At 38.1% G+C, this 23,936-nt stretch overlaps 1 protein-coding gene across 2 annotated transcripts; it reads left to right on the top strand.

Annotated features, from left to right (window-relative positions):
• Nucleotides 1-237: 237 nt before the first annotated feature.
• ARGLU1 (arginine and glutamate rich 1) lies at nt 238-22,692 on the top strand. Of its 2 annotated transcripts, none has more exons than XR_012120980.1 (4): nt 238-802; nt 8,244-8,469; nt 10,265-10,836; nt 21,860-22,023. XR_012120980.1 is itself a non-coding variant. In XM_073212376.1 (4 exons), the coding sequence occupies exons 1-4, from the start codon at nt 456-458 to the stop codon at nt 22,022-22,024; spliced, it is 822 nt and encodes a 273-aa protein (XP_073068477.1). In that variant the 5' UTR covers nt 244-455; the 3' UTR covers nt 22,025-22,692. The 2 variants fall into 2 exon arrangements, 1 of the variants encoding a protein (XP_073068477.1); XM_073212376.1 differs by having other exon boundaries at nt 244-802; nt 10,753-10,836; nt 21,860-22,692.
• The last annotated feature ends 1,244 nt before the right edge of the window (nt 22,693-23,936 follow it).

The raw sequence follows: 23,936 nt of genomic DNA on the forward strand, positions 1-23,936 counted from the left end.
CGCTCCAAAATGCGATAGGTTCGTCCTTACGGCGTTACCATCTTACCGGAAAGCAAAAGCGCCCTAAAGCAGAGGCGGGGACTGCGGCTACCACGCGTCAGGCCGGCGTGGGCTGGCGGAAGGAGTCGAGCGCGCTCGGAGGAGCTCATCCCTCCTTCGGCAACAATCGTCCGGGGGCGGGGCGCGCGCGGCGGCGCGTTCCTCGCGGGGCATTGTGGGAAGGGCGGCCGTTGCGGCCGCGCTGCCATCTTAGCAGCTCCTGCCGTTGCGGCCTTGTCGTTGGAGGGGGCCTTGGTGGCGGCCGTCGGCCTCAGGGAGCGGCACAGAGTCAGCCGGCTGACGGCTCTCCTCGCCCCGGCCTCCGCCGGACGGCCATTCCGCGTCCGGAGTCGGAGGCGAGGGCAGCCGGGCGCGCGCGGGGCCCGCGGCCGGCGGTGCGAGCGCCGCCCGGAAGCATGGGACGGTCTCGGAGCCGCAGCTCGTCGCGCTCCAAGCACGCCAAGAGCAGCAAGCACAACAAGAAGCGCAGCCGGTCCCGGTCGCGGTCCCGGGACAAGGAGCGCGTGCGGAAGCGCTCCAAGTCGCGGGAGAGTAAGCGGAACCGGCGGCGGGAGTCGCGGTCCCGCTCGCGCTCCGCCAACACGGCCGTGTCCCGACGCGACCGGGACCGGGAGCGCGCCTCGTCCCCGCCCGACCGCATCGACATCTTCGGGCGCACGGTGAGCAAGCGCAGCAGCCTGGACGAGAAGCAGAAGCGGGAAGAGGAGGAAAAGAAGGCGGAGTTCGAGCGGCAGCGAAAGATGTGAGCGCTGGCGGGGGGAGGGGCGGGGACCCGCGCGGGGGCTGCAGCCCGCGGGAGGGGAGCCTGGGCGGGGCGCACCCACGAGGAAACAGCGGGCCTCGCGCGGGGAAGGCTCAGAGGGGGAAGCGATTTTGGCGCGCGAGGGGGAGAGTGCCGGAAGCGGGGGGTGGAGCTCGCAGTGGGGCTGGGGTGCCGCGTCCGCCCGCGGGGCGAGGAGGGAGCCAGGCTGCAGAGAGGGACGGGGGACGGGGAACGTGTGCAGGCCGCTTGAGGGGAGCCGGGGGGACTGCCCTTGGGGTGCAGATTCCCGCTGGCCGGGGCATTCTTGCTTTGAAGCCTAACCAAGGGGCAGGGCTTCTCCGGAGTAAGGCACTCTAGGTGGTCCATCGGTACACCCAGAATGCTTTTTCCTTGAGTGTATTCCGCTTTTTAAAGATGTCTCCTTTGCTTTTTTTTTTTCCCCCTTGGTCCTACTCAGTTTTTATTTTTGTTCTGTGAGGTGTAAAAACAAAGTAGACAAACCTTACGTGTATGCAGGACGATGAGTTTGGACACTTGAATTTACCTGTAATCGCCATACCTGTCAGGAGCCTACTCCGTCTTACTTAGTTTTCATTAATTTTTTTTATAGTGCGATCTTCAGGGTAATCTTGTTAGCCCTTGTAGCATCCTTGCTATTCAGAAGACATTTGAATATTTGCTCTGACTGTAGCATTGTTCGCTACAGAACTTTTATGTAAGGAAAATCAGATTCACATTAATGTTCCTAGCAAAACACTATTTGGTTAAAATGTATTTTTGAAAAGGGTCATCACCTCTCAACTACCTTTAGATCCAAGAGTAGTTGCAAATAATCCCGAACCAATGAGCTTCTGGTTTTAAAATGCAGGGTTTTGATTTGGTTGGAGACTAGACTTCTGTGCTCCTGGTGTCCATTTTCCGAAGCCATGTTGAAAGGTAGTTGGGTGTCCCAGCTTTCCTTATTTCCCCAGCCGTCTTTTCTGCAGTTCTTCAGTGCATGGTTAGCAAGTGCTCATAAGGCAGGAAAATTACTGGATTTAGAATTTTCCTGGGACAGATTGATGTGTACTGAATTGTCTGCGGGTTTTTAATTTTTCTAAAGTTGGATTCGCATTATGTAGATCCTCCAGCAGAGCTTGTTTATAAAAGCAAAATTATTACAGAGGTAGAGGACTAGAACACATACCAGGAGGAAGCAGTACCTGGAGAACTACTTTGCTGTATTCCTGTGAAACAATGTACAACACTTTGGTTTTTCCCTTAGAACTGTCAGTGAGGTATAGGAAAACCAAGAATAAGTAATTTCTCACCACAGACCTTGGTCACATGGAATACAGTTACTTGGTCTGGAATAAGATCCTTGCCTGTAAAGGTGTGGCTTTCAAATAACTAACAACAGGTGACCATTTAAAAAAATTACTGAAGACGTCTTTGAGATCACTTTTCCATGTGAAAACAAATGAGATCTCCAAAGAGTAATGTTTTGCTATTCACTAGAAAGCTAGATTGTAGGTAAACAGAAAGGAAACTTGGTATGCAGAGAATAATTAGAAACGTCGAGCAGAATGCCCAAGAGGAGCTCCAGGTAATAAATAAGCAATTGGAGAAGCCATATATTTCTAAGTCAATAGACGAAACAAACTACCATTAGCGTTCATGGAGGGAGGAGAGAGCAGAGCTAGCAGCCACCAGTATGCTGACCTGTATGCTGGATTTTCTGTGTGCCATGCAAGTAGGCACTATTCAATATGTGTAAATGCCTTGGAAATAATGCAGAGGAAACACAGCAAAGGCCTCGGTTTTGGAGTTGTGGGAATAGGCAGAAGTAGTTGTCTGTCTACAAATCCCTTTATTCAGCCACCAGTAGTTCATTCAGCTAATATTTGTTGAACACTTAATAAATGCCACACACTGTACTAGGTGCTGTTAATATAAAGATGATTGATCTCCAATATCTTGATCTAGCTTGAAGAGAGAGAGTTTGGTAAGTTTAGTGATAATGATATGACTGTAAAAAGGAAACATTCTGGATGGGTAAACACCTTAGTTCTATTAGGGTATGAGTGGTGAATAAAATAAGAGACTGTCAGGCATAGGCATAGGCGGATACTTGTGGACCAAAGCAGAGAGTTCCCTCCATTCCTGCCAGAATAAAGGGAAGAGGGTGGAATGGTCAAAGTGGAGTAGAAAGGTGAGTGTTGACTGGAACATGAAGTTCTGTAAGTAGTAAAGTCATAGCAACTGGAGAGGTAAATAGAGGCAGGGAGTTATGGGGAGGGTCTTGTGTACCATATTAAGGATCTTGGATTTCATCCTAGAAATAGGAAAGATTTTAAGCAGATAAATGGTGTAGGACCTTCTCTTTTTTCTTTTCTTTCCCTTTTATTTTAAATTTTAAACAGACAAATGACTGCTCTGTAGGATAGAAACTCCACAGGAGTAGTGAGGGAGCAGTTGTTGGAGTGGAATAGAGGAACAGATTTATGAAACATTTAAGGCAAATAAAATTGGATGTGGAACATAAGGGCATTAATGTTGGCTCTCATATTCTCATATTGTGGCATTGCCTCTCAGCCTCCAGATGATTTAAGTAACTACTGTGTGTCAGAAACCTGCTGATTAAGGGAGAGGGAAAAATCAAGGGGAGTTTCTATTTGGCACTTCTACTGTGGGCACTTAACTTTTGGATATAGTGAGTTTATCCAGGGTTGATAAAGGGGGTTGTCAACCTGGGGGGCAAATCTTGAGAGTGTGGAGGGAGTCAATAGCAGTTGATTCAAGGCACTGAAAGAATCTTGGTGGAGGACAACCAGTGCATAGTGGAAACAGAAAAGAGGTAGCAGGAGAATGCCCAGTGTCAGGTGTACCCTCAAGGGTTTCAGTATGAGGAGCAGAAAGACAGCAAAACGAGAGTCCTCTGTTGGGCTTAACCAGCGAGAAATAGAAAGTCCATGGTAAGACTGGGAACCAGATTGCTCTGCCATTGACAGTTCTGAGGCCTTGAATAAATCACCTGCCTGTGAGTTTGGTTCCCTATCTGTTAAATGGAAATAACTGTCTTGCTTATTGCGGAGATTAGAAGTGGTGCATTCCAAGTATCTAGACATGCTTGGCATATAATGGGTCTCAAAAATGTTTGATTTACCTGTGTGCTGCCAGATTGAGCCTGGTGACTTTAAGAAGTGATCTTAAGATTTAGAATCTTAATGCAGTAAAAGTCAGATCTTAAAATTTTTATTTATTTTTCTCATTTTTGAATAGCAATTTATATCTTTCAAAATTCAGTTCAGAAGATCTTTCCTCCCTGTGTCCCAGCCATTCAGTGTGGTTCTGTCTCTTCTCTCCTCCCTTACCATTTTCATGGGTATTTTTTTGAGATGCTTTAACTGTTGTGTCAACTGTTGAATAAATGGGCAGCTGAAAATGACTTGCAGCAAATCAGGAAGATGGTAGTGGTGTAGTAATTTACTGTGACATCTAGGTTTTAATATACTTAGTGTTCAACTGCATGACAGACTGAGAGCCTTCTAAATTAAGAGTATCTAAACTGAGATTGGATTTACATGAGTGATTGTAAGAGTACTTGAAGTGCTCATTTTGAGAGCAAAGAGTAGCTTTTTTGAGCATATTCAGTATATGGAACTATGTATTTCGGGGAAGTTAGGGCTCTGAGATGGAAAATTAGGATGTAAGAGCTAGCTGAGGTTGACAATTTTATGAATTTTAAAAATAATTATTTCAGTATTTAAATTTTTGTGCATGCCTTTGCCTCACCCATTTATCCTAGAGAAATGATGCAGGATAGTTTAGTGCTTAAGGTAATGAACTTTGGAGTAGACCTAGGTAGAAAGGTGCTCAGCAACATGAAGGTGAGCTGGAGCCCAGCTAGTAAACTATTTAACCTCAGGAACCATTGGAGATGTAAGTGATGTCATGGGATATAAAACTGTTGGCATAGTACTTGGTACCTATTCAGTCCTAAGTAAATGCTTTGCTAATACCATTAGCCAATTCCCAGAAGTAAGCTCTTAGGCTTGAGTTTAAAATATTTATATATAAAGTTTAAAATAATATTTAAAACAACAGTCATGTCCTTTAACAGTGCCATAATACGCTGGGTCCTTGCAGTTTCATTTTAATAGTTGCCATTTTAGGGTTGATTATGACCAGTGTTTTTGAAATACCTGAGAGCATGGAGAAAGGAGGGCCTGGTGTTGCCCCCTTTCCATTGAAGTTAAAGATTGTGATTCAACCCTTTCAGTAGTGGCACAAATTCTTGGCAAAGGAATGGATTCAGTAGAAGAGCCTGAGGAAAAGATGAGAAAGATAAAAGAACATCAGAAGAGTGGCAACTTATTAATGGCAGAAGTTTTAAGGAATGTACAGGCAGCGATATTAGATGTTACATCTTTTGTGAGACACTAGTGACCCAAAGGGTTGTAGTTTTTTTTTTTTTTTTTTTAGGGAAAGTTTCAGTGCCTTTTATGAAAGTTAGCCTAATAGCTGCTTTACCATTGATTATGAAAATAAATTTGTGACCAGTGAAGTTGAACTCATGCTTCATTGAGTTGCACAGTGCCCATTCGTTTTCCAAATTCAGTATGTGTGGGGAGGGAAATGAATAAAGCAATGTTGAGCTTTAATTTTTTTAACAATGTATCTAAAAATTGATTTAAAATTTTTTTTCTGATGGCCTAAGTAGCAATTTAACCTTACCAAGAATAACAGAAACAACAGAAATTATGTTCTTGGTAATACTTGTAGGGGAGCTGTTCTGCTGTGACACCCTGACCTTGCTTGTCTCCATATAGGCAAGCAGCAAGGCTTAATTACGGTCACAGCGGGATGCCCTGTGGTTCCTTCAGGAACAAAGGGAGATAGGCAGCCTTCTGAGAAGCTGCATTGGGCCATTTCTCATCCTCCCGGTTTCAGTTGAGTTTGGGCCTTTCCGTTTAGCCTTCCCCTTTAGGCTATAAAACCACTGAGCTATAGTTACAGTTAACTTCTTAGCAGCCCACCGCCTCCACTGCCTGTCACTCTGTACTGCCTGTCACCTGCCCCTTCTGATTTGGTGTCCATCAGTAGGAGCCAGAGACACAAGACCTGACACCATGCTGATCTGTCATTTACTTGTAAGTAATAAACTGAATTTATTTAGGCTTCTTTTCTCCTTACTGACCAAATCTATAGAAACGTGGTCCTGTAAATGTGGTCCCATTAGCCATTGTGCATTGCTGTTACTTACGGACTGCTTGACAAAAACCCAGAATGTTTATCAGGTCTCTTCCACCTTAACAAAAGTCCTAAGTTAATTTGGCAGCCTGTCTACTGATAAGCTAACCTAAGTCCTTATCCCGTTCTTCCTTGCCCTCTTTTTAATTTTGTGTGTAAAGTTTTAATTAGAACTATTTTACATTGTTCTTTTGTTAGTTGAATTGTACAATTTTTGAAATTTTAAAATGATGTTTCTTCTTAAGCTTTGCTACATTTACTAATTTCTTAAGAACTAATTAGCAAAAGTGTGTGTATGGGTTTGTATACTTGTAAAACTTTGTATTATGAAAACTTCCCAGTTTATGTCAAAGTAGAGAGAATATTATAATCCTGATGTAACCATCATCCAGGTTCAGAAGTTGTCAACCGTGTTTCATCTCGTTTCTCTCTCTGGATGAAGTAGAGGAACAAAATCTTTATATTTGAAATATAGTTTAATTTCCATTGAACTTGCTGCCAAGTTTCCTTTTGATACTTCTGGTGATTCATTTTAGGGTTGAGATGGGTATCTGTTTTCTTTTCCGAGCTGCTAGAGATACAGGCTTATTGAAACTACCTTATATTGTGTTTTATTGGAAGTTAAAAAGGAACAGAACCATAGAGTTTATATTAGGTTTTTGTATTTAAAAATGACCAATGATTTAGTGTTGAGATATTTAAGAAGCAACATTGCAAATATCTGTATGTCAAAAAATTGTAGAGATTATAAATGCAGAAACTGAAATGAATCAGAAAGTTAAAGATAACATTGGTGTCATTATTGGTATCACAATGAGTAAGTAACTAACATTGAAAGTTTGGGAATTGTATCACCTCTGAACACATGGAGTTGTTTGGGGTGGATTGGGGTGTTTAAAGGTCACTTAGAAATTGTAAAGTCTTTACTAAATAAATTGAATGACATATGTATAAGTCATCATAAAATAAATTACAGGTTTAATTTAATTTTGTGGGTTGTGAGAAAGTTGAAGCATAAATAAATTGGCCTCGTGGGATTTTAATACACTTCCAGAGCCGCTGAATTCATAGCACAAATGGTATCTCAAATAGTGCTGTTCAGTAAAAATAAAATGTGAGCCACATACATAGTTTAAAGTTCTCTCTCTAGTAGCCACATAAAAAAGAAACCAGTGAAATTAATTTTAATATATTTTCAGTCTATCTCAAAAATGTCAATTTACCATGTAACCAAAAATGTTTAAGATCTTTTATGTTTTTCTTCATATTCCTAATGCTCATTTCGGACTAGACTTAGGCGACTAGTGTCTGCCACATTGGGTGTCCGTGGTATGAAATGTGCAAGGTGTCCAATATACTGCCTGGATAAATGTCAGTATTTTTCAAGCAAATTTTTATTTTGAGTAAATAAGTTTGTTTATAATACTGAAGTGGGATTAAAATAAGATGATATCATGCTTCATGGAATTTTTAATAGAACTGATAATAAAAAATAATTTTTCATTTTTTTGTATCACCTCCGAACACATAGAGTTGTTTGGGGTGGATAAACTCTTTCCCATCTCTAAAAGAGCTTTTAATTGAAAACAGTTAACAAAAGAAAAAAATGTACAGTAAAGAGTATATAAAGTTCAGAAACTGAGTTTGTTGGTCTGTGTTTTCACTTGAAAGCCACACTACTGTTGCCTTAGCAGTGTGAACCCCTTAGAGTCTGTTACTATTCTGACCTATGCTTGTGGGGAGAGTGAATTTAGCAGGTCTGAATGGCTTGTTACTTAACGGTTAGTTCTGACTGCTCTTCGGGTTGATCCTTAGATTGAGTAGATCGGCAAAATAGCAAAGTCATACATTTAACAAATTGTCTTTCATTATAAAGTTGATAAAAAAAGTAGATTTCTTGTTTCGGGTTTACTATACTGTTCCTAAATAAGTTAAGCTCTTCATATAGACTAGTTTTTTCTATTGAGAAAATGACAGAAAGAAAAATGTGATTTTTTATTTTACTTGAATTTCTGTGTCACTTAACATCTGGGTGTCTGTCGTTTCCTTGAGGGTTACATGAATATGAATTGTAAAATCACAGAAATACAGAGTCAAATTCAGTGTTTCACATTTACAGCTAGTTTTATTTCAATTCTTAGGTTTGTTTCTTATATTCTCTAAGTCGTTTTTCTACTTTGTTTACTAGTCGGCAGCAGGAAATAGAAGAAAAGCTCATTGAGGAAGAAACAGCACGAAGAGTGGAAGAATTGGTGGCAAAAAGGGTAGAGGAAGAATTGGAGAAAAGGAAGGATGAAATTGAGCGAGAAGTTCTTCGAAGGGTGGAGGAAGCCAAGCGCATCATGGAAAAGCAGTTGCTCGAAGAACTCGAGCGACAGAGACAAGCTGAGCTTGCAGCACAAAAAGCCAGAGAGGTAACGCTCGGTCGTTTGGAAAGTAGAGACAGTCCATGGCAAAACTTTCAGTGTCCGGTGTGCTTCCTGCTCAGTTCAGAAAGAGATGGAATACAGACTAATTCCTTTCTCATCTAAACTTAACATTGCTGTGAAAGTTAATTTTTTAGCCTATTCAGAAGTGCTGACTGATACTTAAAAGTTATTTTCATAAAACATATTCAAGGATACTTTTTGATCTAATGGAGCTGGCTTACATATTTGAGAAGTGTTTGAAACTTTTGCCATGGCTGCAGGACTTTATTCTTTTTTGGGAGGGTGGTGGGAGACAGGGAGTGGTGAAGGGAAAAGGTTAAAAATCCACCTGTGGTTATATATTCTTTTCTGTTTATCACTCTTATTTCCTAGACTGTGAGAGGCTTTTGCCTTCAGTCAGATTAAAAAGAGCAGGGCCAACCACTGAGTGACACACCTGCTTTTAATAAATAGGTTTTCTTGCTCTTCTTTTTTCTTCCTTTTTTCCGTCACCTCTCTACCCCAAATCCTGCTTCAACACAATGGACTAATTCTAGCATTCTGATCAGGTCCTCCATTTTCCTAATGTGTTTCAGAGAATCTTTTTAGGAAAAATGTCCAGATTATTCATCCACTTTTTTAGTATCTACTAACAACTCCTTTTTTTCTCTAGAGAGTTTTGAAGGAACAGGTTGTCCTTGTCTGGAGTCAAGCTAAACACATGATTTGTTTTATCAGCAGCTGGAGCAGAAGTTGAAAATGTCTTTCTGTGAGACAGTAATTTGCTACTGAAGCTTTATGGCTTATTTGCACTGATTACTCCAGGATCCTAAAACTTGTTGAAGGTCACTGAAACACTCAAGGCAAATTACTTTACATCACTGAGTGTCTCTTAATACAGCTTTCATAATGAATATGAATTCCATTGGTTTGTGCCATAGGAAATCCTGTAGTTATATTTTCTTGGACTTAAATATTTGACTCAAATATACATGACTCATTGTCATTTTTAATTTTGGCATTATTGTTAACCAGTTGACATCATCCTGAATATCTGTTTTCCAGTAAGCTTAGCTTTCCAAATTCATTTTCCTTTCTGCTGTCTTTACCTAGATACACGCGTATATTTGGTGGCTTCACAGACTGTATTCAATTAAATGTGAAATTTTTATTTATATCAGTGCTTTTAATAATGATATTTTTGGAGTAACCGTGCTGTCTTGTAGCGAGTTATTAATCATAGGAAGATTTTTTTCTCTTCATTTGCTTTTTGTTTCATATTAACATTTTTTTTTAACACGGACACAATCCTCTGACAGTCTTTCCAAATATTAAAATCATTTGAATATGTATGCTGTGATCTGAACAATTCCCAAACCATCAAGCAATCTTCATATAGTTTGCATTATAAAATCTCATTAAATTCTCCAAGAAAAAATAAATTACAGAATTTTATTTCCTGACTATGTACCCCCTGGATTCCTGAATGTCAGTTCAGACTGTAGATGACAAGATAAGCTGCCTTTAGAAATTGTCAACATCTGAATGTTAAGTCCATTTACCCCATGGAAGAGGCCCTTAGCTCCATGAAGTATGGATTACCATTTGTATTTTTCACTAACAGTAAATGTATTTTTCTTATTAATTGTTTGCCTTAGGAATGATGAATTACATTTTTTGTTCCTTCTTACCATAAACATCTGCATTCCTCAGCTCAGCCTTCCTTGTATGTTGTTTCTTTATAAATGGTTGAGCTGCTGATGCAGGTATTGCCAAGCTAACAGTACAAATCATTTTAAAGAGGAAGCTGGCGCGTATGGCAGCCGAGGAGCACACTCTGCAGGACACTGGACAAGACAGTAAATATTCAACTTTTAATGCTGATTAAAGGAGTATAGGTAAAGAATACGTAGGTATACATAATTGGTGAGACAAATATTCACTTTATTTATATTTTATATATTATTTTTTTAATTTGGTAAATACTATCCAGTTTTGTAGTTGTCCTTGTTGATTTGTGTGATATTAAAGTATTAGTAATAATTGCCAGGAAACTTATCATTAGGGAGGGTTTAGTCGGTTGCTGTTTGGACTGGGAGGGATGATTTAAATCTAGTGCTAGAAACAAATTTTAGGTGGCTGCACAGTTTATCATTTGTCAGACAGAAGGTAGTTAATAAAGCTACCCTCTAAGTCAGATGAAAAAAGTTCAGAGGAAGATTAGTAAATATTTATCAATAAAAATAAACATTTTATTTTTCTAACATTTTAACCTGTCCTCCCCTTTAGGAGGAAGAACGTGCAAAACGTGAGGAGCTGGAGCGAATACTGGAAGAGAATAACCGAAAAATCGCAGAAGCACAAGCCAAACTGGTATGTATAAAGCATACATGAAAAATATTTGTATTTGCTTTATTTTTTTCAAATTTTGTGGAATGATTTTATCCTCTGTAAGTGACATATTTTTTAGAGTTCTTGGGACTATTTTAACAGATTTGAGGCGAGAGAAGGAATAGCTGACCTGATACTAGCTAGTCAGCTATCTTCCAGGGCAGTCTCTTTGGGGCAATCTAGAAATTCTAATTATTCTGGGGAAGACTCCAGTATTTGCATTGGTTTGAAACAGGTTTCCTGGGGGAAATTGCACTATCTTATCCCAGATTTTCTCTATCTGAATATACCATGCATATTTCTGCTATGCTTAAGAAGACAAAACAAAATCTTGGAGGTATTTAAACTAACTAGTTTGCAGCATTTTACTTACATTGCCTTGTTACCGATCACTGGGCACACTAAGTGTAGGTACTATGTATTTTATACTAAGCCTACCAGATTGATAAAACTTCTTTTTCCTGTTCCAGATGTATAGTCTAATAGGGAATACAGAGACTTAAATAATTATAATATAGAAATGTAAAAGTTGATATTGTAGAAATTTTTAATTTCAATAAAGAAACTAAGATTATAGAAGTAACTTTTTAAAAACAGAAAAAACTAATCCATATATCACTTTTCCAATTCTATTTTTCAGTATTTCTCTTTTTTTTTAAACACATACTAGCATTTAAAGTAGAATAAAATTTTTGGTGTCAGAGGGTTTTCCCATTTAAGAGTGTGCATGTAGTTTAATGCAGTGTCAGTATAATGAAGAAAGAAGCTAGAATTAAAAGATTATGGATATATATCCCCAAATCAGGAGGATAGTAGACATTTAAAGAAAAACTTTCTTTTCCCCATGAAGATGGTATATAGGAGTTCTACTTTGAAGTAAGAACGTTAATCAGAAATGGAAGAAAATTTACTTACGATGAATGGGGGTTAATTGTATTTAGTGCCCAGGAATGAAGACATGACTCAGGAGGGACTTCTGGTTCTAGACATCTAGAAAACTGGTCTAGTTAGAAATATGGTCACTTAATACAGGCATTGGAGGACATTTGCTCCTGAGTCTGCTAATTGGGAAAGAAAGCAAGTTGAAAGCTCCAGCTAAGTGGTTCAGAAAACAAATTTCTGTGTTTGTAAAGTCAAAGGAAAAGACCCAAAGAGTCTAAGTAATTAATAGTGGATCCCACAGCGAGTGAGCATGAAGAAGGACCATAGAAAATGTGTGCTGTAGTTGATAAGAATGTGAAAAGGTAAAACTTTGGGACTGTTGATTCTAGAACATGATTCTTTTTAAGACAGTGAGCCCCCGATCAAAACCTATACTGGAAATAACTTAAGCAGACTTAACATGACATAATGGGAAGACCTTCAGGTCTGCTTAGGGAGAAAAAGCAGTATGAATGTGAAATAGATGAGGAGTCATTATAAGATCTATCACTGTCTTTGTTAAGATGTTCGATAATGTTTTTTTAATGGTTCCATGTAAGGAAAAAATCTCAGTGCGGGTAGGAGGAAGTAAGGTGGAAACTGAATTTTAATTTGAGCTTTCAAAGGAAAGTACAGTCTGATTCTAAGGCATGGATATTTCCGGAAGAGAGGAACAGAATAATTGGTATTTAAAACATTGAAGCAAAATTGACCAAGCAGGTTGGATAGACTATCCTCTTAGAACATAATAGATTATATAGCAGAGTGAGGTGAGTTTTGTGGGTGGCCTGGAATACCAGATTGTGATTCTAGAGCAAAGCTCTTCAACTTGGTAAGCCCTCCAAGATTTTGATCCTTTCTGATCCTGGGGTAGCTGTCCATGTGCCTAGTGACAGCTTGGCTTCCTTATATTTCACTGGTAGTTTTTCTCTTTTTGCTCACATGAACCATAGAAATACAGCTTCGTGTGTGTCATTACTGGGAAAATATTAGCAAGCATATTTTGTTCATATCAGTGGTGGTAACTAGCCTGTTTCTCTCTTCTAAATCCCAGTTTTCCTCAGACCTCTCATTTTGCAAAATACAATTAAGGTGAATAATTAGAAAAATGAGGTCAAATTACTATGAAAGCTTCTAAAACACATACTCTTGGTTTCTGCATACCTTGTGGATCAGTGAGAGTTTGCAGTCACTTGTCCACGGGCCATACTTAAGCTAACACCGTTCTGCAACATTTGAGTTTGACCTAATAGAAGGTGCAATGACACTAGTAAAACTTTAGTGAAAAGATTCCCTATGGAAAAAAGTGTGAATTTGAGAAATTTGGTGAGAATTTTGACATAATTAATTCACTTGGTTCCTGTGTTCGGTAAAGTTGGAAGCATAAGAAATTGCTGATATTGGAGGAAATTAATTTTTATTTGGCTCTATTGGTAGTTACGCACTGCAGGGAAAGTAGAGTATCCTTTGTGTAGGAGGAGACTAAAGTGTAAAGGTGCAAGGTGCAGGGCACTGCTGAGGTTTCTTTCATTTGTGTTTTCTTTTCCTCTCAATTTTGGGCACGGTTCTTTAGTCTTTATACACGTTTGCTAGGAAATATTACATGGAAAATATTGAAAGTCTCATTAAAATAGTAGATATTTAAAAAAGGGAGGAGAATATAATAGTACTGGAGACAGCATGGGACTTGCCTGCATATGTCAGTAGCGGTAGTTTATCTTGTTGAACCAACAGTTCTGTTTGCTTCATGACATAAACATCTGCAAGAAATGTGGACCAGTTCATTGTCTATATAAAGCAAGAAGAATGGGATGCATTCTTGGTTCTGAAAAGTGGGGGAGGAAGAGGGAGTCGCCAAAGCTTAACTATTCACGTAATTGATACTGAGAAACGGTTATGAATAAAAAGCAATTTGGAGATAAAAATGTTTAAGACATTAAGTTCTCTATAAGAATTTAATGTATTAACTGTGAAGGCAAGGACAAATCCAGGAAAAGTTAACTGATAACATAGGAATATTTGGCAAGTGTTATGGATGATGTGAGATAATTGACAGAATTACCCTTGGCGTGGCCTTGGAAACCTTCTGGAGGAGAACCCTGAGTGAGCTTTGATAAACAGAAATTGAATTTAGGATGGGACAGGAATGTGAGGAAATGAAGGAGGGCAGAAGCCTTTCAGGATATAAAATCAGGACTAAGGCAAGAGTGTGTGAGACATGTCAGCATAGTAGGAAAAGTTGTAGTGGCTGTAGTGCTAAACCAACTTTGAAATTTGGTGAGAATTTGGACATAATTAACTCACTTGGTTCCTGTGTTTGGTAAAGTTGGAAGCATAAGAATTTGCTTCCAGAACCCAAATACGACTTGGCTTGACAAATTTTGGTTTTGCCAAAAAACTGGTTCCTAGTTGTTGGTTTGTATTAGCAATGTACAGCTATCTTTAAATACTTGAAAGGCTGTTATTAATACAATGGAGAATCTTAGTTTTCTTTAAAATGTTAAAAATAGTACTAAAAACTTTTTAAGTCTTCTTCCTTTCACAATTTTTTCATGACATACCTGGGAAAGCCCAGATGCTACTCTGAAATGTATATGAATCTTACAAAGGGAAACAGACTAAGAAACCAAATGTTCTTCCAGGGGGTTTTGTCAGTAGGAAAAGTGACCCTCAGATTATTTATATCCCCCAGTGAAGATGGTAGTAAAATGGAACCTGCTGCACGTAAACACCTAAACCATAATCCATAATAAGAGTCAACTGACAATTTCTAATAAAAGTAAATGTAGATAAGACAGAGGAAAAATTAATTTTAACTGGGATGGAGAACTCTTTGAAATTTAAAAATATATGCAAATGCTAAGTTCTAGATCTGCAGTGTATTTCCTTTGGTCAGTATTCAAGTGCAGTTCCCCTTACTCTTTGGTGAATACGGAGACTTGCCATATTCATCGTGCTTTAAAACTTTGTACCTCACCAGTTTTAGAGATGAAAAAATAGTACCATATTTGAAAGTTGATTATATGTGAAATGTGCTTCACATACTTGTTTAAAATAAATCAGATCTCACTTTACAGTTAAGAGATAGCTGTGGAAAGAATTCTTAGAAAAATGTGAGGGTTTTTTTTAGATGAATTTATACAGTAGAATGAAAAATGCCCCTCCTCCCCACACCCCATCCTAATCCCCAGAACCTGCGAGTGTTACTTTATTTGCTGGTAAAAGGGTCTTGTGGATGTGATTAAGGATCTTGAGATGAGGAGTTTATCCTTTATTATCTACTGGATCCTAAATGCATTACATGTATCCTTAGAAGAGGGGGGCAGAGGGAGATTTCACCTCTCAGTATACCCAAGAGGCTTGACGGCAGAGAAGGATTTGAAGGTGCTGGCCTTGAGGACTGTGGTGATGTTGTCAGAAGACAAGGAATTCTTGCAGCCACCAGGAGCTGGAAGAGGCCAGGAACAGACTCCCTCCCAGAGGGAGCACAGCCCTTCTGACACCTTGGTTTTTGGAACAGTGATACTGTTCTGACTTCTGGCCTCCAGAATAAATTTGTGTTGTTGAAGCTACCTAGTTTGCAATGGTTTGTTACCGAAAATTGTGGAAGTGGCTTTACAGCTGGGCAGTGGGTAGAGACTGGAAGGATTTTGAGGCACATGGCAGAATATGCCTGGACTACTTTTAAAAAACTGTAGGTAGAAATAAGGACTTTAAGGGCTTTTCTTGTTAGGGCTCAGAAGTCGATGAGGAACATGGTATTGGAAACTAGAAGGAAGGTATACAGTGGTGGAAAACGAAGCTGAGTTATGTCCTATAGTTGTATAGAAGGGAGAACTTATAAATGGCAAAATTACATATTTAGTTGAAGATATTTCTAAGAAAAATGTTGAGGGTGCAATCTGCTTTCTTCAATTCAAAAATAGAGAGGTTGAGGAAGGAATTGATAAATAAACAGGGACAAGTGCTTGATGTTTGGGGAAAATTTCAGCTTCTCTAGATTGCAAAACATGCTAAAACTAGAAAGCACACTGTTGAAAAAACATACTGTGGAAAGAAGCCCAAAGATATGGCTGGACACCCTTTTGCAAGTGCTAAAAAGATTAGGCATATGATAGGTGATGGATTAGATGAGATGATCCTGGAAAGATCTGTGGAGGAGCCTCTTAACTTAATAGCCTGACAAACATGGGAGACACACAACATTTTTGAGAATATTGTATCAGCAGGAACACTGTTACCTGGGACTGAAAGAGGCAGAGAGCAGACATGATGACGAAAGGCTCTCAGACTGTCAGCAGACTCTACTCAACAGAGAAAAAACTGATAGGAAGGCAACAGTTTTGAGGGTACTGGCCTTAAAGATGAGGGATATGTTTGTCCAGAAAACTTGGCAGCCATCAGGATCTAGAAGAGGCAAGGAACGTGGTTCTGTCAACAACTTGATTTCATTCCAGTGAAACTAATTTTAGACTTTTTGCCTTCAGAATAAATTTACGTTGCTTTAAGGTGTATCCTGTTTGTGGTAATTTGCTACAGTTGGCTACAGGAAACTAACATAGAAGGAGAATGGAGCGTTGATGAGTAGAGTGACCACATATAAATTGAATAGTATTGTATTAAGTTAATGGTGATATATTTACACATTTTAAGACAGAAAAGTACAGTGTGGCATCAAATGTAAATATTAATTATTTTAATTTTTATTAAAATGGTTAGGTAAGGATTTATAGTCAGAGGCTTGTTCCCAATTTATCTATTTTAGATTATATTAATGTATTCTGCACAATTTTAAAGAAACTTGGAATTAATGTATAGGCATTATGTAGGACAGCTTGTAGCAAGATAGCCACTGAAGGCTAGTCAGAAGGTGGGAGGTTGAATTGGTAAGGAGGCAGAAGACACTGAAGAGAATAGATGAAGGTAGTGAGTGATCAGGGTGTGCAGAAGGAGGAAGAAGGGCAAGTGTTAGGGGAAACGGAGACCTCCTGATGTAGTCTTGCTTATAGCCAAGGATGACCAAGCATCTAGGGAAAACTTCCACAAAAGGGAATGAATGGCCAAGACTGAAGAAAGAAGAATCGTAGGGCTCAGAAGATGAAAAGAGCCTCATCTAGATGAGTAGAGATTTTTGTGAAATGTTAGAATATGAATGATGGAAATGCTGAAGGTAGCAGATTTTGGTAGTGTTACAAGAGCCCTCTCCAGAGAACTGGAGGACAGAGTTTTGTGCCTAATACTCCATACTTGGTTCAACTATCAGTTCCTTCTTGAAGCAATTGTCTCCACTTGAGGTAATGTGGGATCTCAGGAGATGATATCTAAAGTTGAAATTTCAAAAATATATTTAAGGCTGTTAAGGTAGCAAAAGGGGAATTAAAATAAATTAAGGAAAGGGGCTAGAAGGAGTGGGTGGTGGTATGAATTCTATTTAGATGGTAGCTAATAATGTCCCATAATGACATTTAGTATATACCCTAAAGAGGTAACTGTCAGAAACTAAATTGCCGTGGGCCTCTGGGATTGCTTTTTTAATCATTCTTCATTATTCTTTAACCTTGTACGTGAATAACTTTAGAAAATTTTACTAATAGTTTGCTGAAGGTCAAAACTAATTACATCAAATTTCTTTTTAATATTTTCTTGTTTATTATTTACCTAAAGTGGGACACAGATTATACTTGTTACGGAGGGGAAGATCGATCAAAGAATTATGATACAAATGGCCAAGTGGAATAGGATGTATGTCTCAGAGGGTTAAAATGTAGAAGTCCACATTTCTTGTGTAGTAATGTGATTACTAATGATAATATTTTTTATTCCCATCATTCCTGATGAGTGTTTGTGTCTGGATTTTTTTAGCTTTGTAAAATTTCATTTATGTTTCAAATAAGAAGTAGAATTTAGCATCCCTATTTTCTAAAGGACCATCTTGATTTAAAATTAGACAATCAAGGAGAATACTTTAACAGTAATTTTTTTAAACAGCAGTAGGACCTCTGGATAAAGGTGGGGGTGGGACAGAGGGTACTGGGCCAGTAAACAGGCCCTTCTGTAGTGATGTATTCTGCTTTTGTATGTTTCATCTCACCAATCACTCTGGAGTAGGGATGCGGAGCTGAAAGCCACCTTGCTAAGACAACAGTGTCTGCATATGATGGTTAGGAAGGCCTGCCCTAATGTCCTGGCCCTGATGTTGTAGGTGTTAGACTTTTCATTGGCTGTGATGTCCACCATGTATACCTTGTAGGAGAGCTTCATATTGTTCATCTGTGTGAATACACGTGCACATATCCTCTCATTGAGAATGGTGCTTTCTTCTACACAAATTTGAAACAAAAGAAGGGAGAGGAACAGTGGATGTTCTCCAGCAAGGGGGGTCATCAGGAAGGAACCAGCATGTCATACAGTGGCCGTAGAGGGAGACTAGAGTTTAGAAGAATACCTAACAAGTTAAGGTGTAGGACATACCAGTCTTACAGATGGATGAGTAGGAGACCAATTTTTCATCACTTGAGTACAGCTGTATTACAATAAGAGATAGAGATGGCTTGGTTTTTACTCAACTAGTCTATTTTTAACTTTTTTTTTTTTTTTTTGCCAAGGTGTAATTGAGTAACATTTATACTTAAAGTCAAAAAAACAAAATATAACTATGTAAAATCCTGTACATATTCATCTACTCAGTTCATTTTTTTAAAATATTACATTCACAGGTACTAATAGTAGGCACTATATGGTCAGCACTAAGGGTAACCTTATTAGCTGTATAGCTCACCCACTACACCACACACACTTTTGTCCCCTGTATTTGTACACCTAAATGAGACTGAAACTTTACCCAATCTAGAAGTAAATTCAGTGCAATAGAATTAGTATTTTCTGTCTCTGAAGAAAATGACTTCACTTTAAAAATCATTTTTGTTTTAAATTTTTTTATTAGGTAATGTCACATGATTCAGATTTTTTCCCTAGAAAAATAAATACCAAAATCCCTGTACCTTTCTCTCTCATTCACCCACTTACTGTCCTCATCTCCAAAAGGCATATTCAATGATGTTTTTTATTTTTCTAGAGTTTAAAATGGTTATTTTGACAGGTACAAGTAAATTTTTTTTCTCCCTTTTTTGTGCACATGTGGCATACTATACATACTATTTAGTAGATTGCTTTTCTTACCAGTAAAACTTAGAGATTTTTCCATTTTAATACATAGGGATTCCCTTTATTTTTTCCCTCACAGCTACACAGTGTTATGTTTTACAGCAACTTCCATAATTTATTTAATATTCCCGTATTGGTAAATGTTTGGGTCTTTCCAGTTTTTTGCAAACTATGTTGGAATAAATAGTGTTCAATTTTGCTTGCATGCAAGATGTATTTATAGGACAAATTCCAGAAAATTCAGTTGCCGGGTAAAAATATTATGAAGATGTAATTTTGGTAATAATATCAAAATGATCTGCACAAGCATCATACTTTCAAGTTTCTATCAGTATAAGGTGAAAAATGCTCTTCCTTTATTTTAGATTTCTCTTGTGAGTTGAGGTTATGATGTTCAAACCCTTCACTCCCCAAGTTCTAATCTGCTTTCTTAGGGGCTGAGTTAGAACATGAGGAGAAGGTGAATCTGCATATTCATATTTATGGTTTTCTAAGCATGTGCATGCCCACTAAGAGGCTTTACTATACCTTGATTCAGTTATACATTCTGGGCTCTTACCCCAAATATGTGATCATTTATTAAAACTGGATAAAGTAGTTGAGATATAAATTTACTAAAGATGATCTGAAGTAGATAAATTCTTTCTGTTGTAATTATCAAACCTGAGCAAGAGAGCAGTGATTTGAAATGGATTTTGATGTAGAAGTTATTTTAGGAAGAGGAGAGAATGGCATGAGCCAGAGAGGGAGGCAAGACAGAAAGAAAGGATAATTTAAGAGAAGAGTAGATACGGAGTTGGAGCCAGATTATAGAAAATCATAAATAGTATGCTAATTTAGGAAGTTAAGCCAGTATTGTGTGCATAGTGGTATCAGTGGAAGTTGGAGAGAGCAATGCTCAAGAAGGTGAGACTGGCAGAGCAGTGCTGTATAGGATGGATTGCAGGGCAGAGACTGGAACCGGACACCATTTTTGATCTGCAAGAGAACTGGTACGGTGGAAATGGAAAAGAAACTCTAGATGAGAGAACACAAAGAAAGAATGAACTTGATGACTATAGTTGTGTGAAGAGAGAGTACAAAGAAAACCTTGATGATACAGTGTCGGGAAGAAGAATGAGACAAAATATAGCTATAGAACATGGGTGGCAGTAGGAAAGGTAGGAAAGGCTGGTTTATTTTAGCATTAAGCTTGAGAAATTTAAATCTTGCTTGTTGAATTTTGAAGTTACACAGAGGTCTCCCAGTGACTGCCCAGTAGCCAGTTGGAACTGCAACTTAGGAAAAAGGTCTGAGAAGGAGAAGATGTATTTCAGTTCTCCTGGATTTTTCACCTCACGGGAATGCAAAGACCTAGAAATTATGATAATCCACTCCCTTTTCTGTCTTGACTACTCACCAGATTCCCCTCATTTTTAATTGTGATCTTCTCATCTCTGACCTTATTTGAGTGCCATGGATTTGTGCTACTGTCTGTCTTCCACCTTTTAGGCTACCTTCCCATCCCCACCATGTCCTAAAATAAAATCTCTCTTGTGTTACGTATTATTTAAAAGTTGGGTTTTTTCTGTTCACAAGATAAAATTTTAATGTTTTATGTTGCATGCAGAGTCCATTACCTTTCCCATCTTCTGCCATTAAGTCTGTAATTCATTCACATTGAATTTCTGAACAAAAAGTCTATCTGTGGAGACAAACAGGGTCAGTCAGATGGAGAACCTTAATGTTTCAACCCTTAATATTAAATATGTGGGAGGAGAGAAAATGTTTAACAGACTCAAGTTCAAATAAACAGAAGAATAAATAAAAAGAAGGTCACTAAACTTACTGTTATTTTTGACAATCTAGAAAATAATTTCAGTAGAGTAGTGGAGATGGAAGCAATGACAAAAAATTTGACTTGGAATGGGACTAGGAAGGCATTCCAGGGATGTTGGCATTGTTTCAAGATGAAGATCCAATAGGAACAAAAGGAGAATTCAGTGATAACATTAGAAACCCAAGGGTTGGAGCAGGTTTTTTCAAACTTAGCACTATTTACTTTTAAGGTTAGATGATAATTCTTTGTTGTGGTGCCTGTCCTGTGCACTATAGGGTATCTGCCAGCATGCCTGTCTTATCCACTAAATGCCAGAAGTCACGCCCCAGTTGTGACAGCCAAAATCACCACCACGCTTTGCCTGACATTCCCTGGATGGAGGGGTAAATCTGCACCTGGTTCAGGGTTAAGGAAGTGAGCATGTGATATCACGGGAACGCAGGGAGCAGAGACCTGATGAGGGAGGAGCTCAGGAGTATGGTCTAAATTTTCTGGGTAAAGGGGGAAGTCTTCTGTAGAGGACACAGGAAGCAAGTTGATTGTTTGAGACTATAGGGGCTGAAGGCACTCACTACACCAATGTCCATTTGAGATCAGAAAGTGTTCTACAGTCAGCCAGATCAAAAAGGCCTCAGAGTTCTTCTCTTTCTAGAAAAAAGAAGTCTGTAGTATTTTTTGCATATTGACAAGGTAATGTAGCCCCAGTGAGGATTTTCCCTGTAATTTTTGTATGCTTTTCTAAAAAAACAACTATAAATCTAGTTACAGTAATTCATAGATAAAAATAGGACAAAATCTATACTGATCTCAAGACATGACTTGTAGAGATGTCTTTGTATTTTCAAATGTCAAAGTGCTCTCCTGTAGTTCACATATTTGTCATAAAAAGCAATCATAAAATTTAGGAATAATTAAAAAATAATTCTTTTCCAATTCCTCAGTATTTTTTCCTCTCTCATGTTCAGTGTGACTGCATGTCAGGTCTTAACTAAACATACCCGTTTATGCTCTATAATTGTAAGTTGTGACCTGATTTCCCAGATATTACTAATAAGGGATATGGAATTGATAGAAAGTTCTAATTTTTACTTTAACTTTCAGGCTGAAGAACAGTTGAGAATTGTTGAAGAACAAAGAAAGATTCATGAGGAAAGGATGAAACTAGAACAAGAGCGACAGCGTCAACAAAAAGAAGAACAAAAAATTATCCTGGGCAAGGGGAAGTCCAGGCCAAAGCTGTCCTTCTCGTTAAAAACCCAGGATTGAGTTGCAGACTGAACTTTTTACAAAGAAAAATGGAAAAACTTTGTATGGTAGCTTCATGTTGAAGTGTTTTTTTTGTTTTGTTTTTTGTTTTTTTTTTAATTTGGAAAATCTGGAAAAAGTTAGCTTGTTCTAATAGGGGCTATGCTCTGCAATTCTCCCCCCCCCCCCAGCCCCCTAACTTCATTAAGTCAAATCCTTATCAGATCATTGTTGTCTTGTAAAAAGTGATATATTTTTCACCTGTTTGGATTCTGTATTAGTGGTCTGAAGAAGAGCAGGTCACTCCATAAACTGTGGATGGTCTGATAAGGTTTTTACTGACCCACTGACTTCAGAGTTACACTCTGTTTACTACATCATAATGCTGGTTTTGCTGACTTTTTGTTTTTTTATATATTTATAAAAAAAGAAAAAGTTGGTAATGCAATGGAAGCCCCCAGGGTGTCACTGGGCCTGTGTGGGGAGTGTTAAGCAGACTCCTAGGGACACTGTTGCTCTCGATGTTCCCGATCCAGGTAAGGAAACAGCCGGTCAGCCCAATGCAAAATGCATACACGAGTTCAGTATTGTCTCTGTTGCGTTTGTTTTATTTCATTGAGAAAATCAAACCAGCATTCCCCGTTGTGTAAATAAATGATTTTGCTGAATAAAATAAAGTCTTAAATTCATATGTCGAAGCAATTTTTTTTAAAGTTCTGATAGTCTTAAAGAGGGTGGTTTACTTTTTGATGGTCAGCAATTTAGAAATCCTAGAACTATGCTATATTTCCTCTCATTTATACTTTCAACATAGGATTTATATGTACATCAAATATATTCATGAACTAGTATTTAATGGTTATTTTTACAAATATCTAACTTAGGCCGGTACAGCAATTGTGACATTATCTTGAAGGAAGACTAAATACCCAAAAAAGATAGATCTAAATTCTCAATCCTGTGCCTCTGTTTTAGGATGTAAGTATTATTGCCATAAGTTAAACTTTAAATAAAGATGAGAAAAACGCTTCTGAAAGTTTATAGAATCTTATATGATTTTCAAAGTAGGCCATCAGAAAGAACTTAGCAATTCTATTTCCACAAAAGGCTAAGGTAGTCAGAACATCTTCAGTGTAGGTTACCTGCACGCTTATTTTTGGAACAAACACATTTAAACTTCAGAGTTTTTGTTTTTGCATGTGATATGGATGACTTTTTTATACACTAGAATCTGCTTCATTTATCTTTACATATGTTTAAGTCTACTGATATTAAAACATTTATTCAAAAAAAGATGTGGATATAAAAAATCCTATCTGAGATGCATAAACATGTCATCAAAATAGAGAATGTTCTCAAATATTTTTGAGACAGTTTGATCAGTCTTTATAAGTGAAAACAAGTTAATTAGGTGACTCAATGGTAGATTATTTTGTGTGTGCATGCTAAGAAAACTTGCTTTAGTTAGCTCTTCAGTGAGCCTCAATGTGGTAAAGAACAATAATCAGTTTAAGTATCTTTTAAGATAGAATTTTAAATAGGCATGAACTGTAGTGGGAACTGACTTTTAGTAAACATAACTAATATAGTATGTTAGGTAAATTTAGCAAGTTTACCTAAAGAACATAGATTGCTCATGAGGCTTTTTTTAATCTCTTAAGTACAGGTTAGCTCTAATTATTTCATGAATTTTAACACTTTTAATGTAACTTTTTTTTCGGGTTCATATCCATTGTTTCTAAGTTGTGTATTCAAGTTTGGGAAATGTTTATTTAAAAATTGTTTTGCTATACAAGTGTTTTAAACATTGTATTTAAGAGTGGCCTGGACTTAAAAATATTTGAAATCAGCTATGCGTGCCTTTTAATTTTTTAAGTATTTCTTACTACCACATACAATGTGAAATCACAGTAAGTTGCTTAGTGACATAATT

Source organism: Manis javanica, chromosome 9, assembly GCF_040802235.1.
Source record: "Manis javanica isolate MJ-LG chromosome 9, MJ_LKY, whole genome shotgun sequence".
In the NCBI taxonomy this organism is placed as follows: Eukaryota; Metazoa; Chordata; class Mammalia; order Pholidota; family Manidae; genus Manis; species Manis javanica.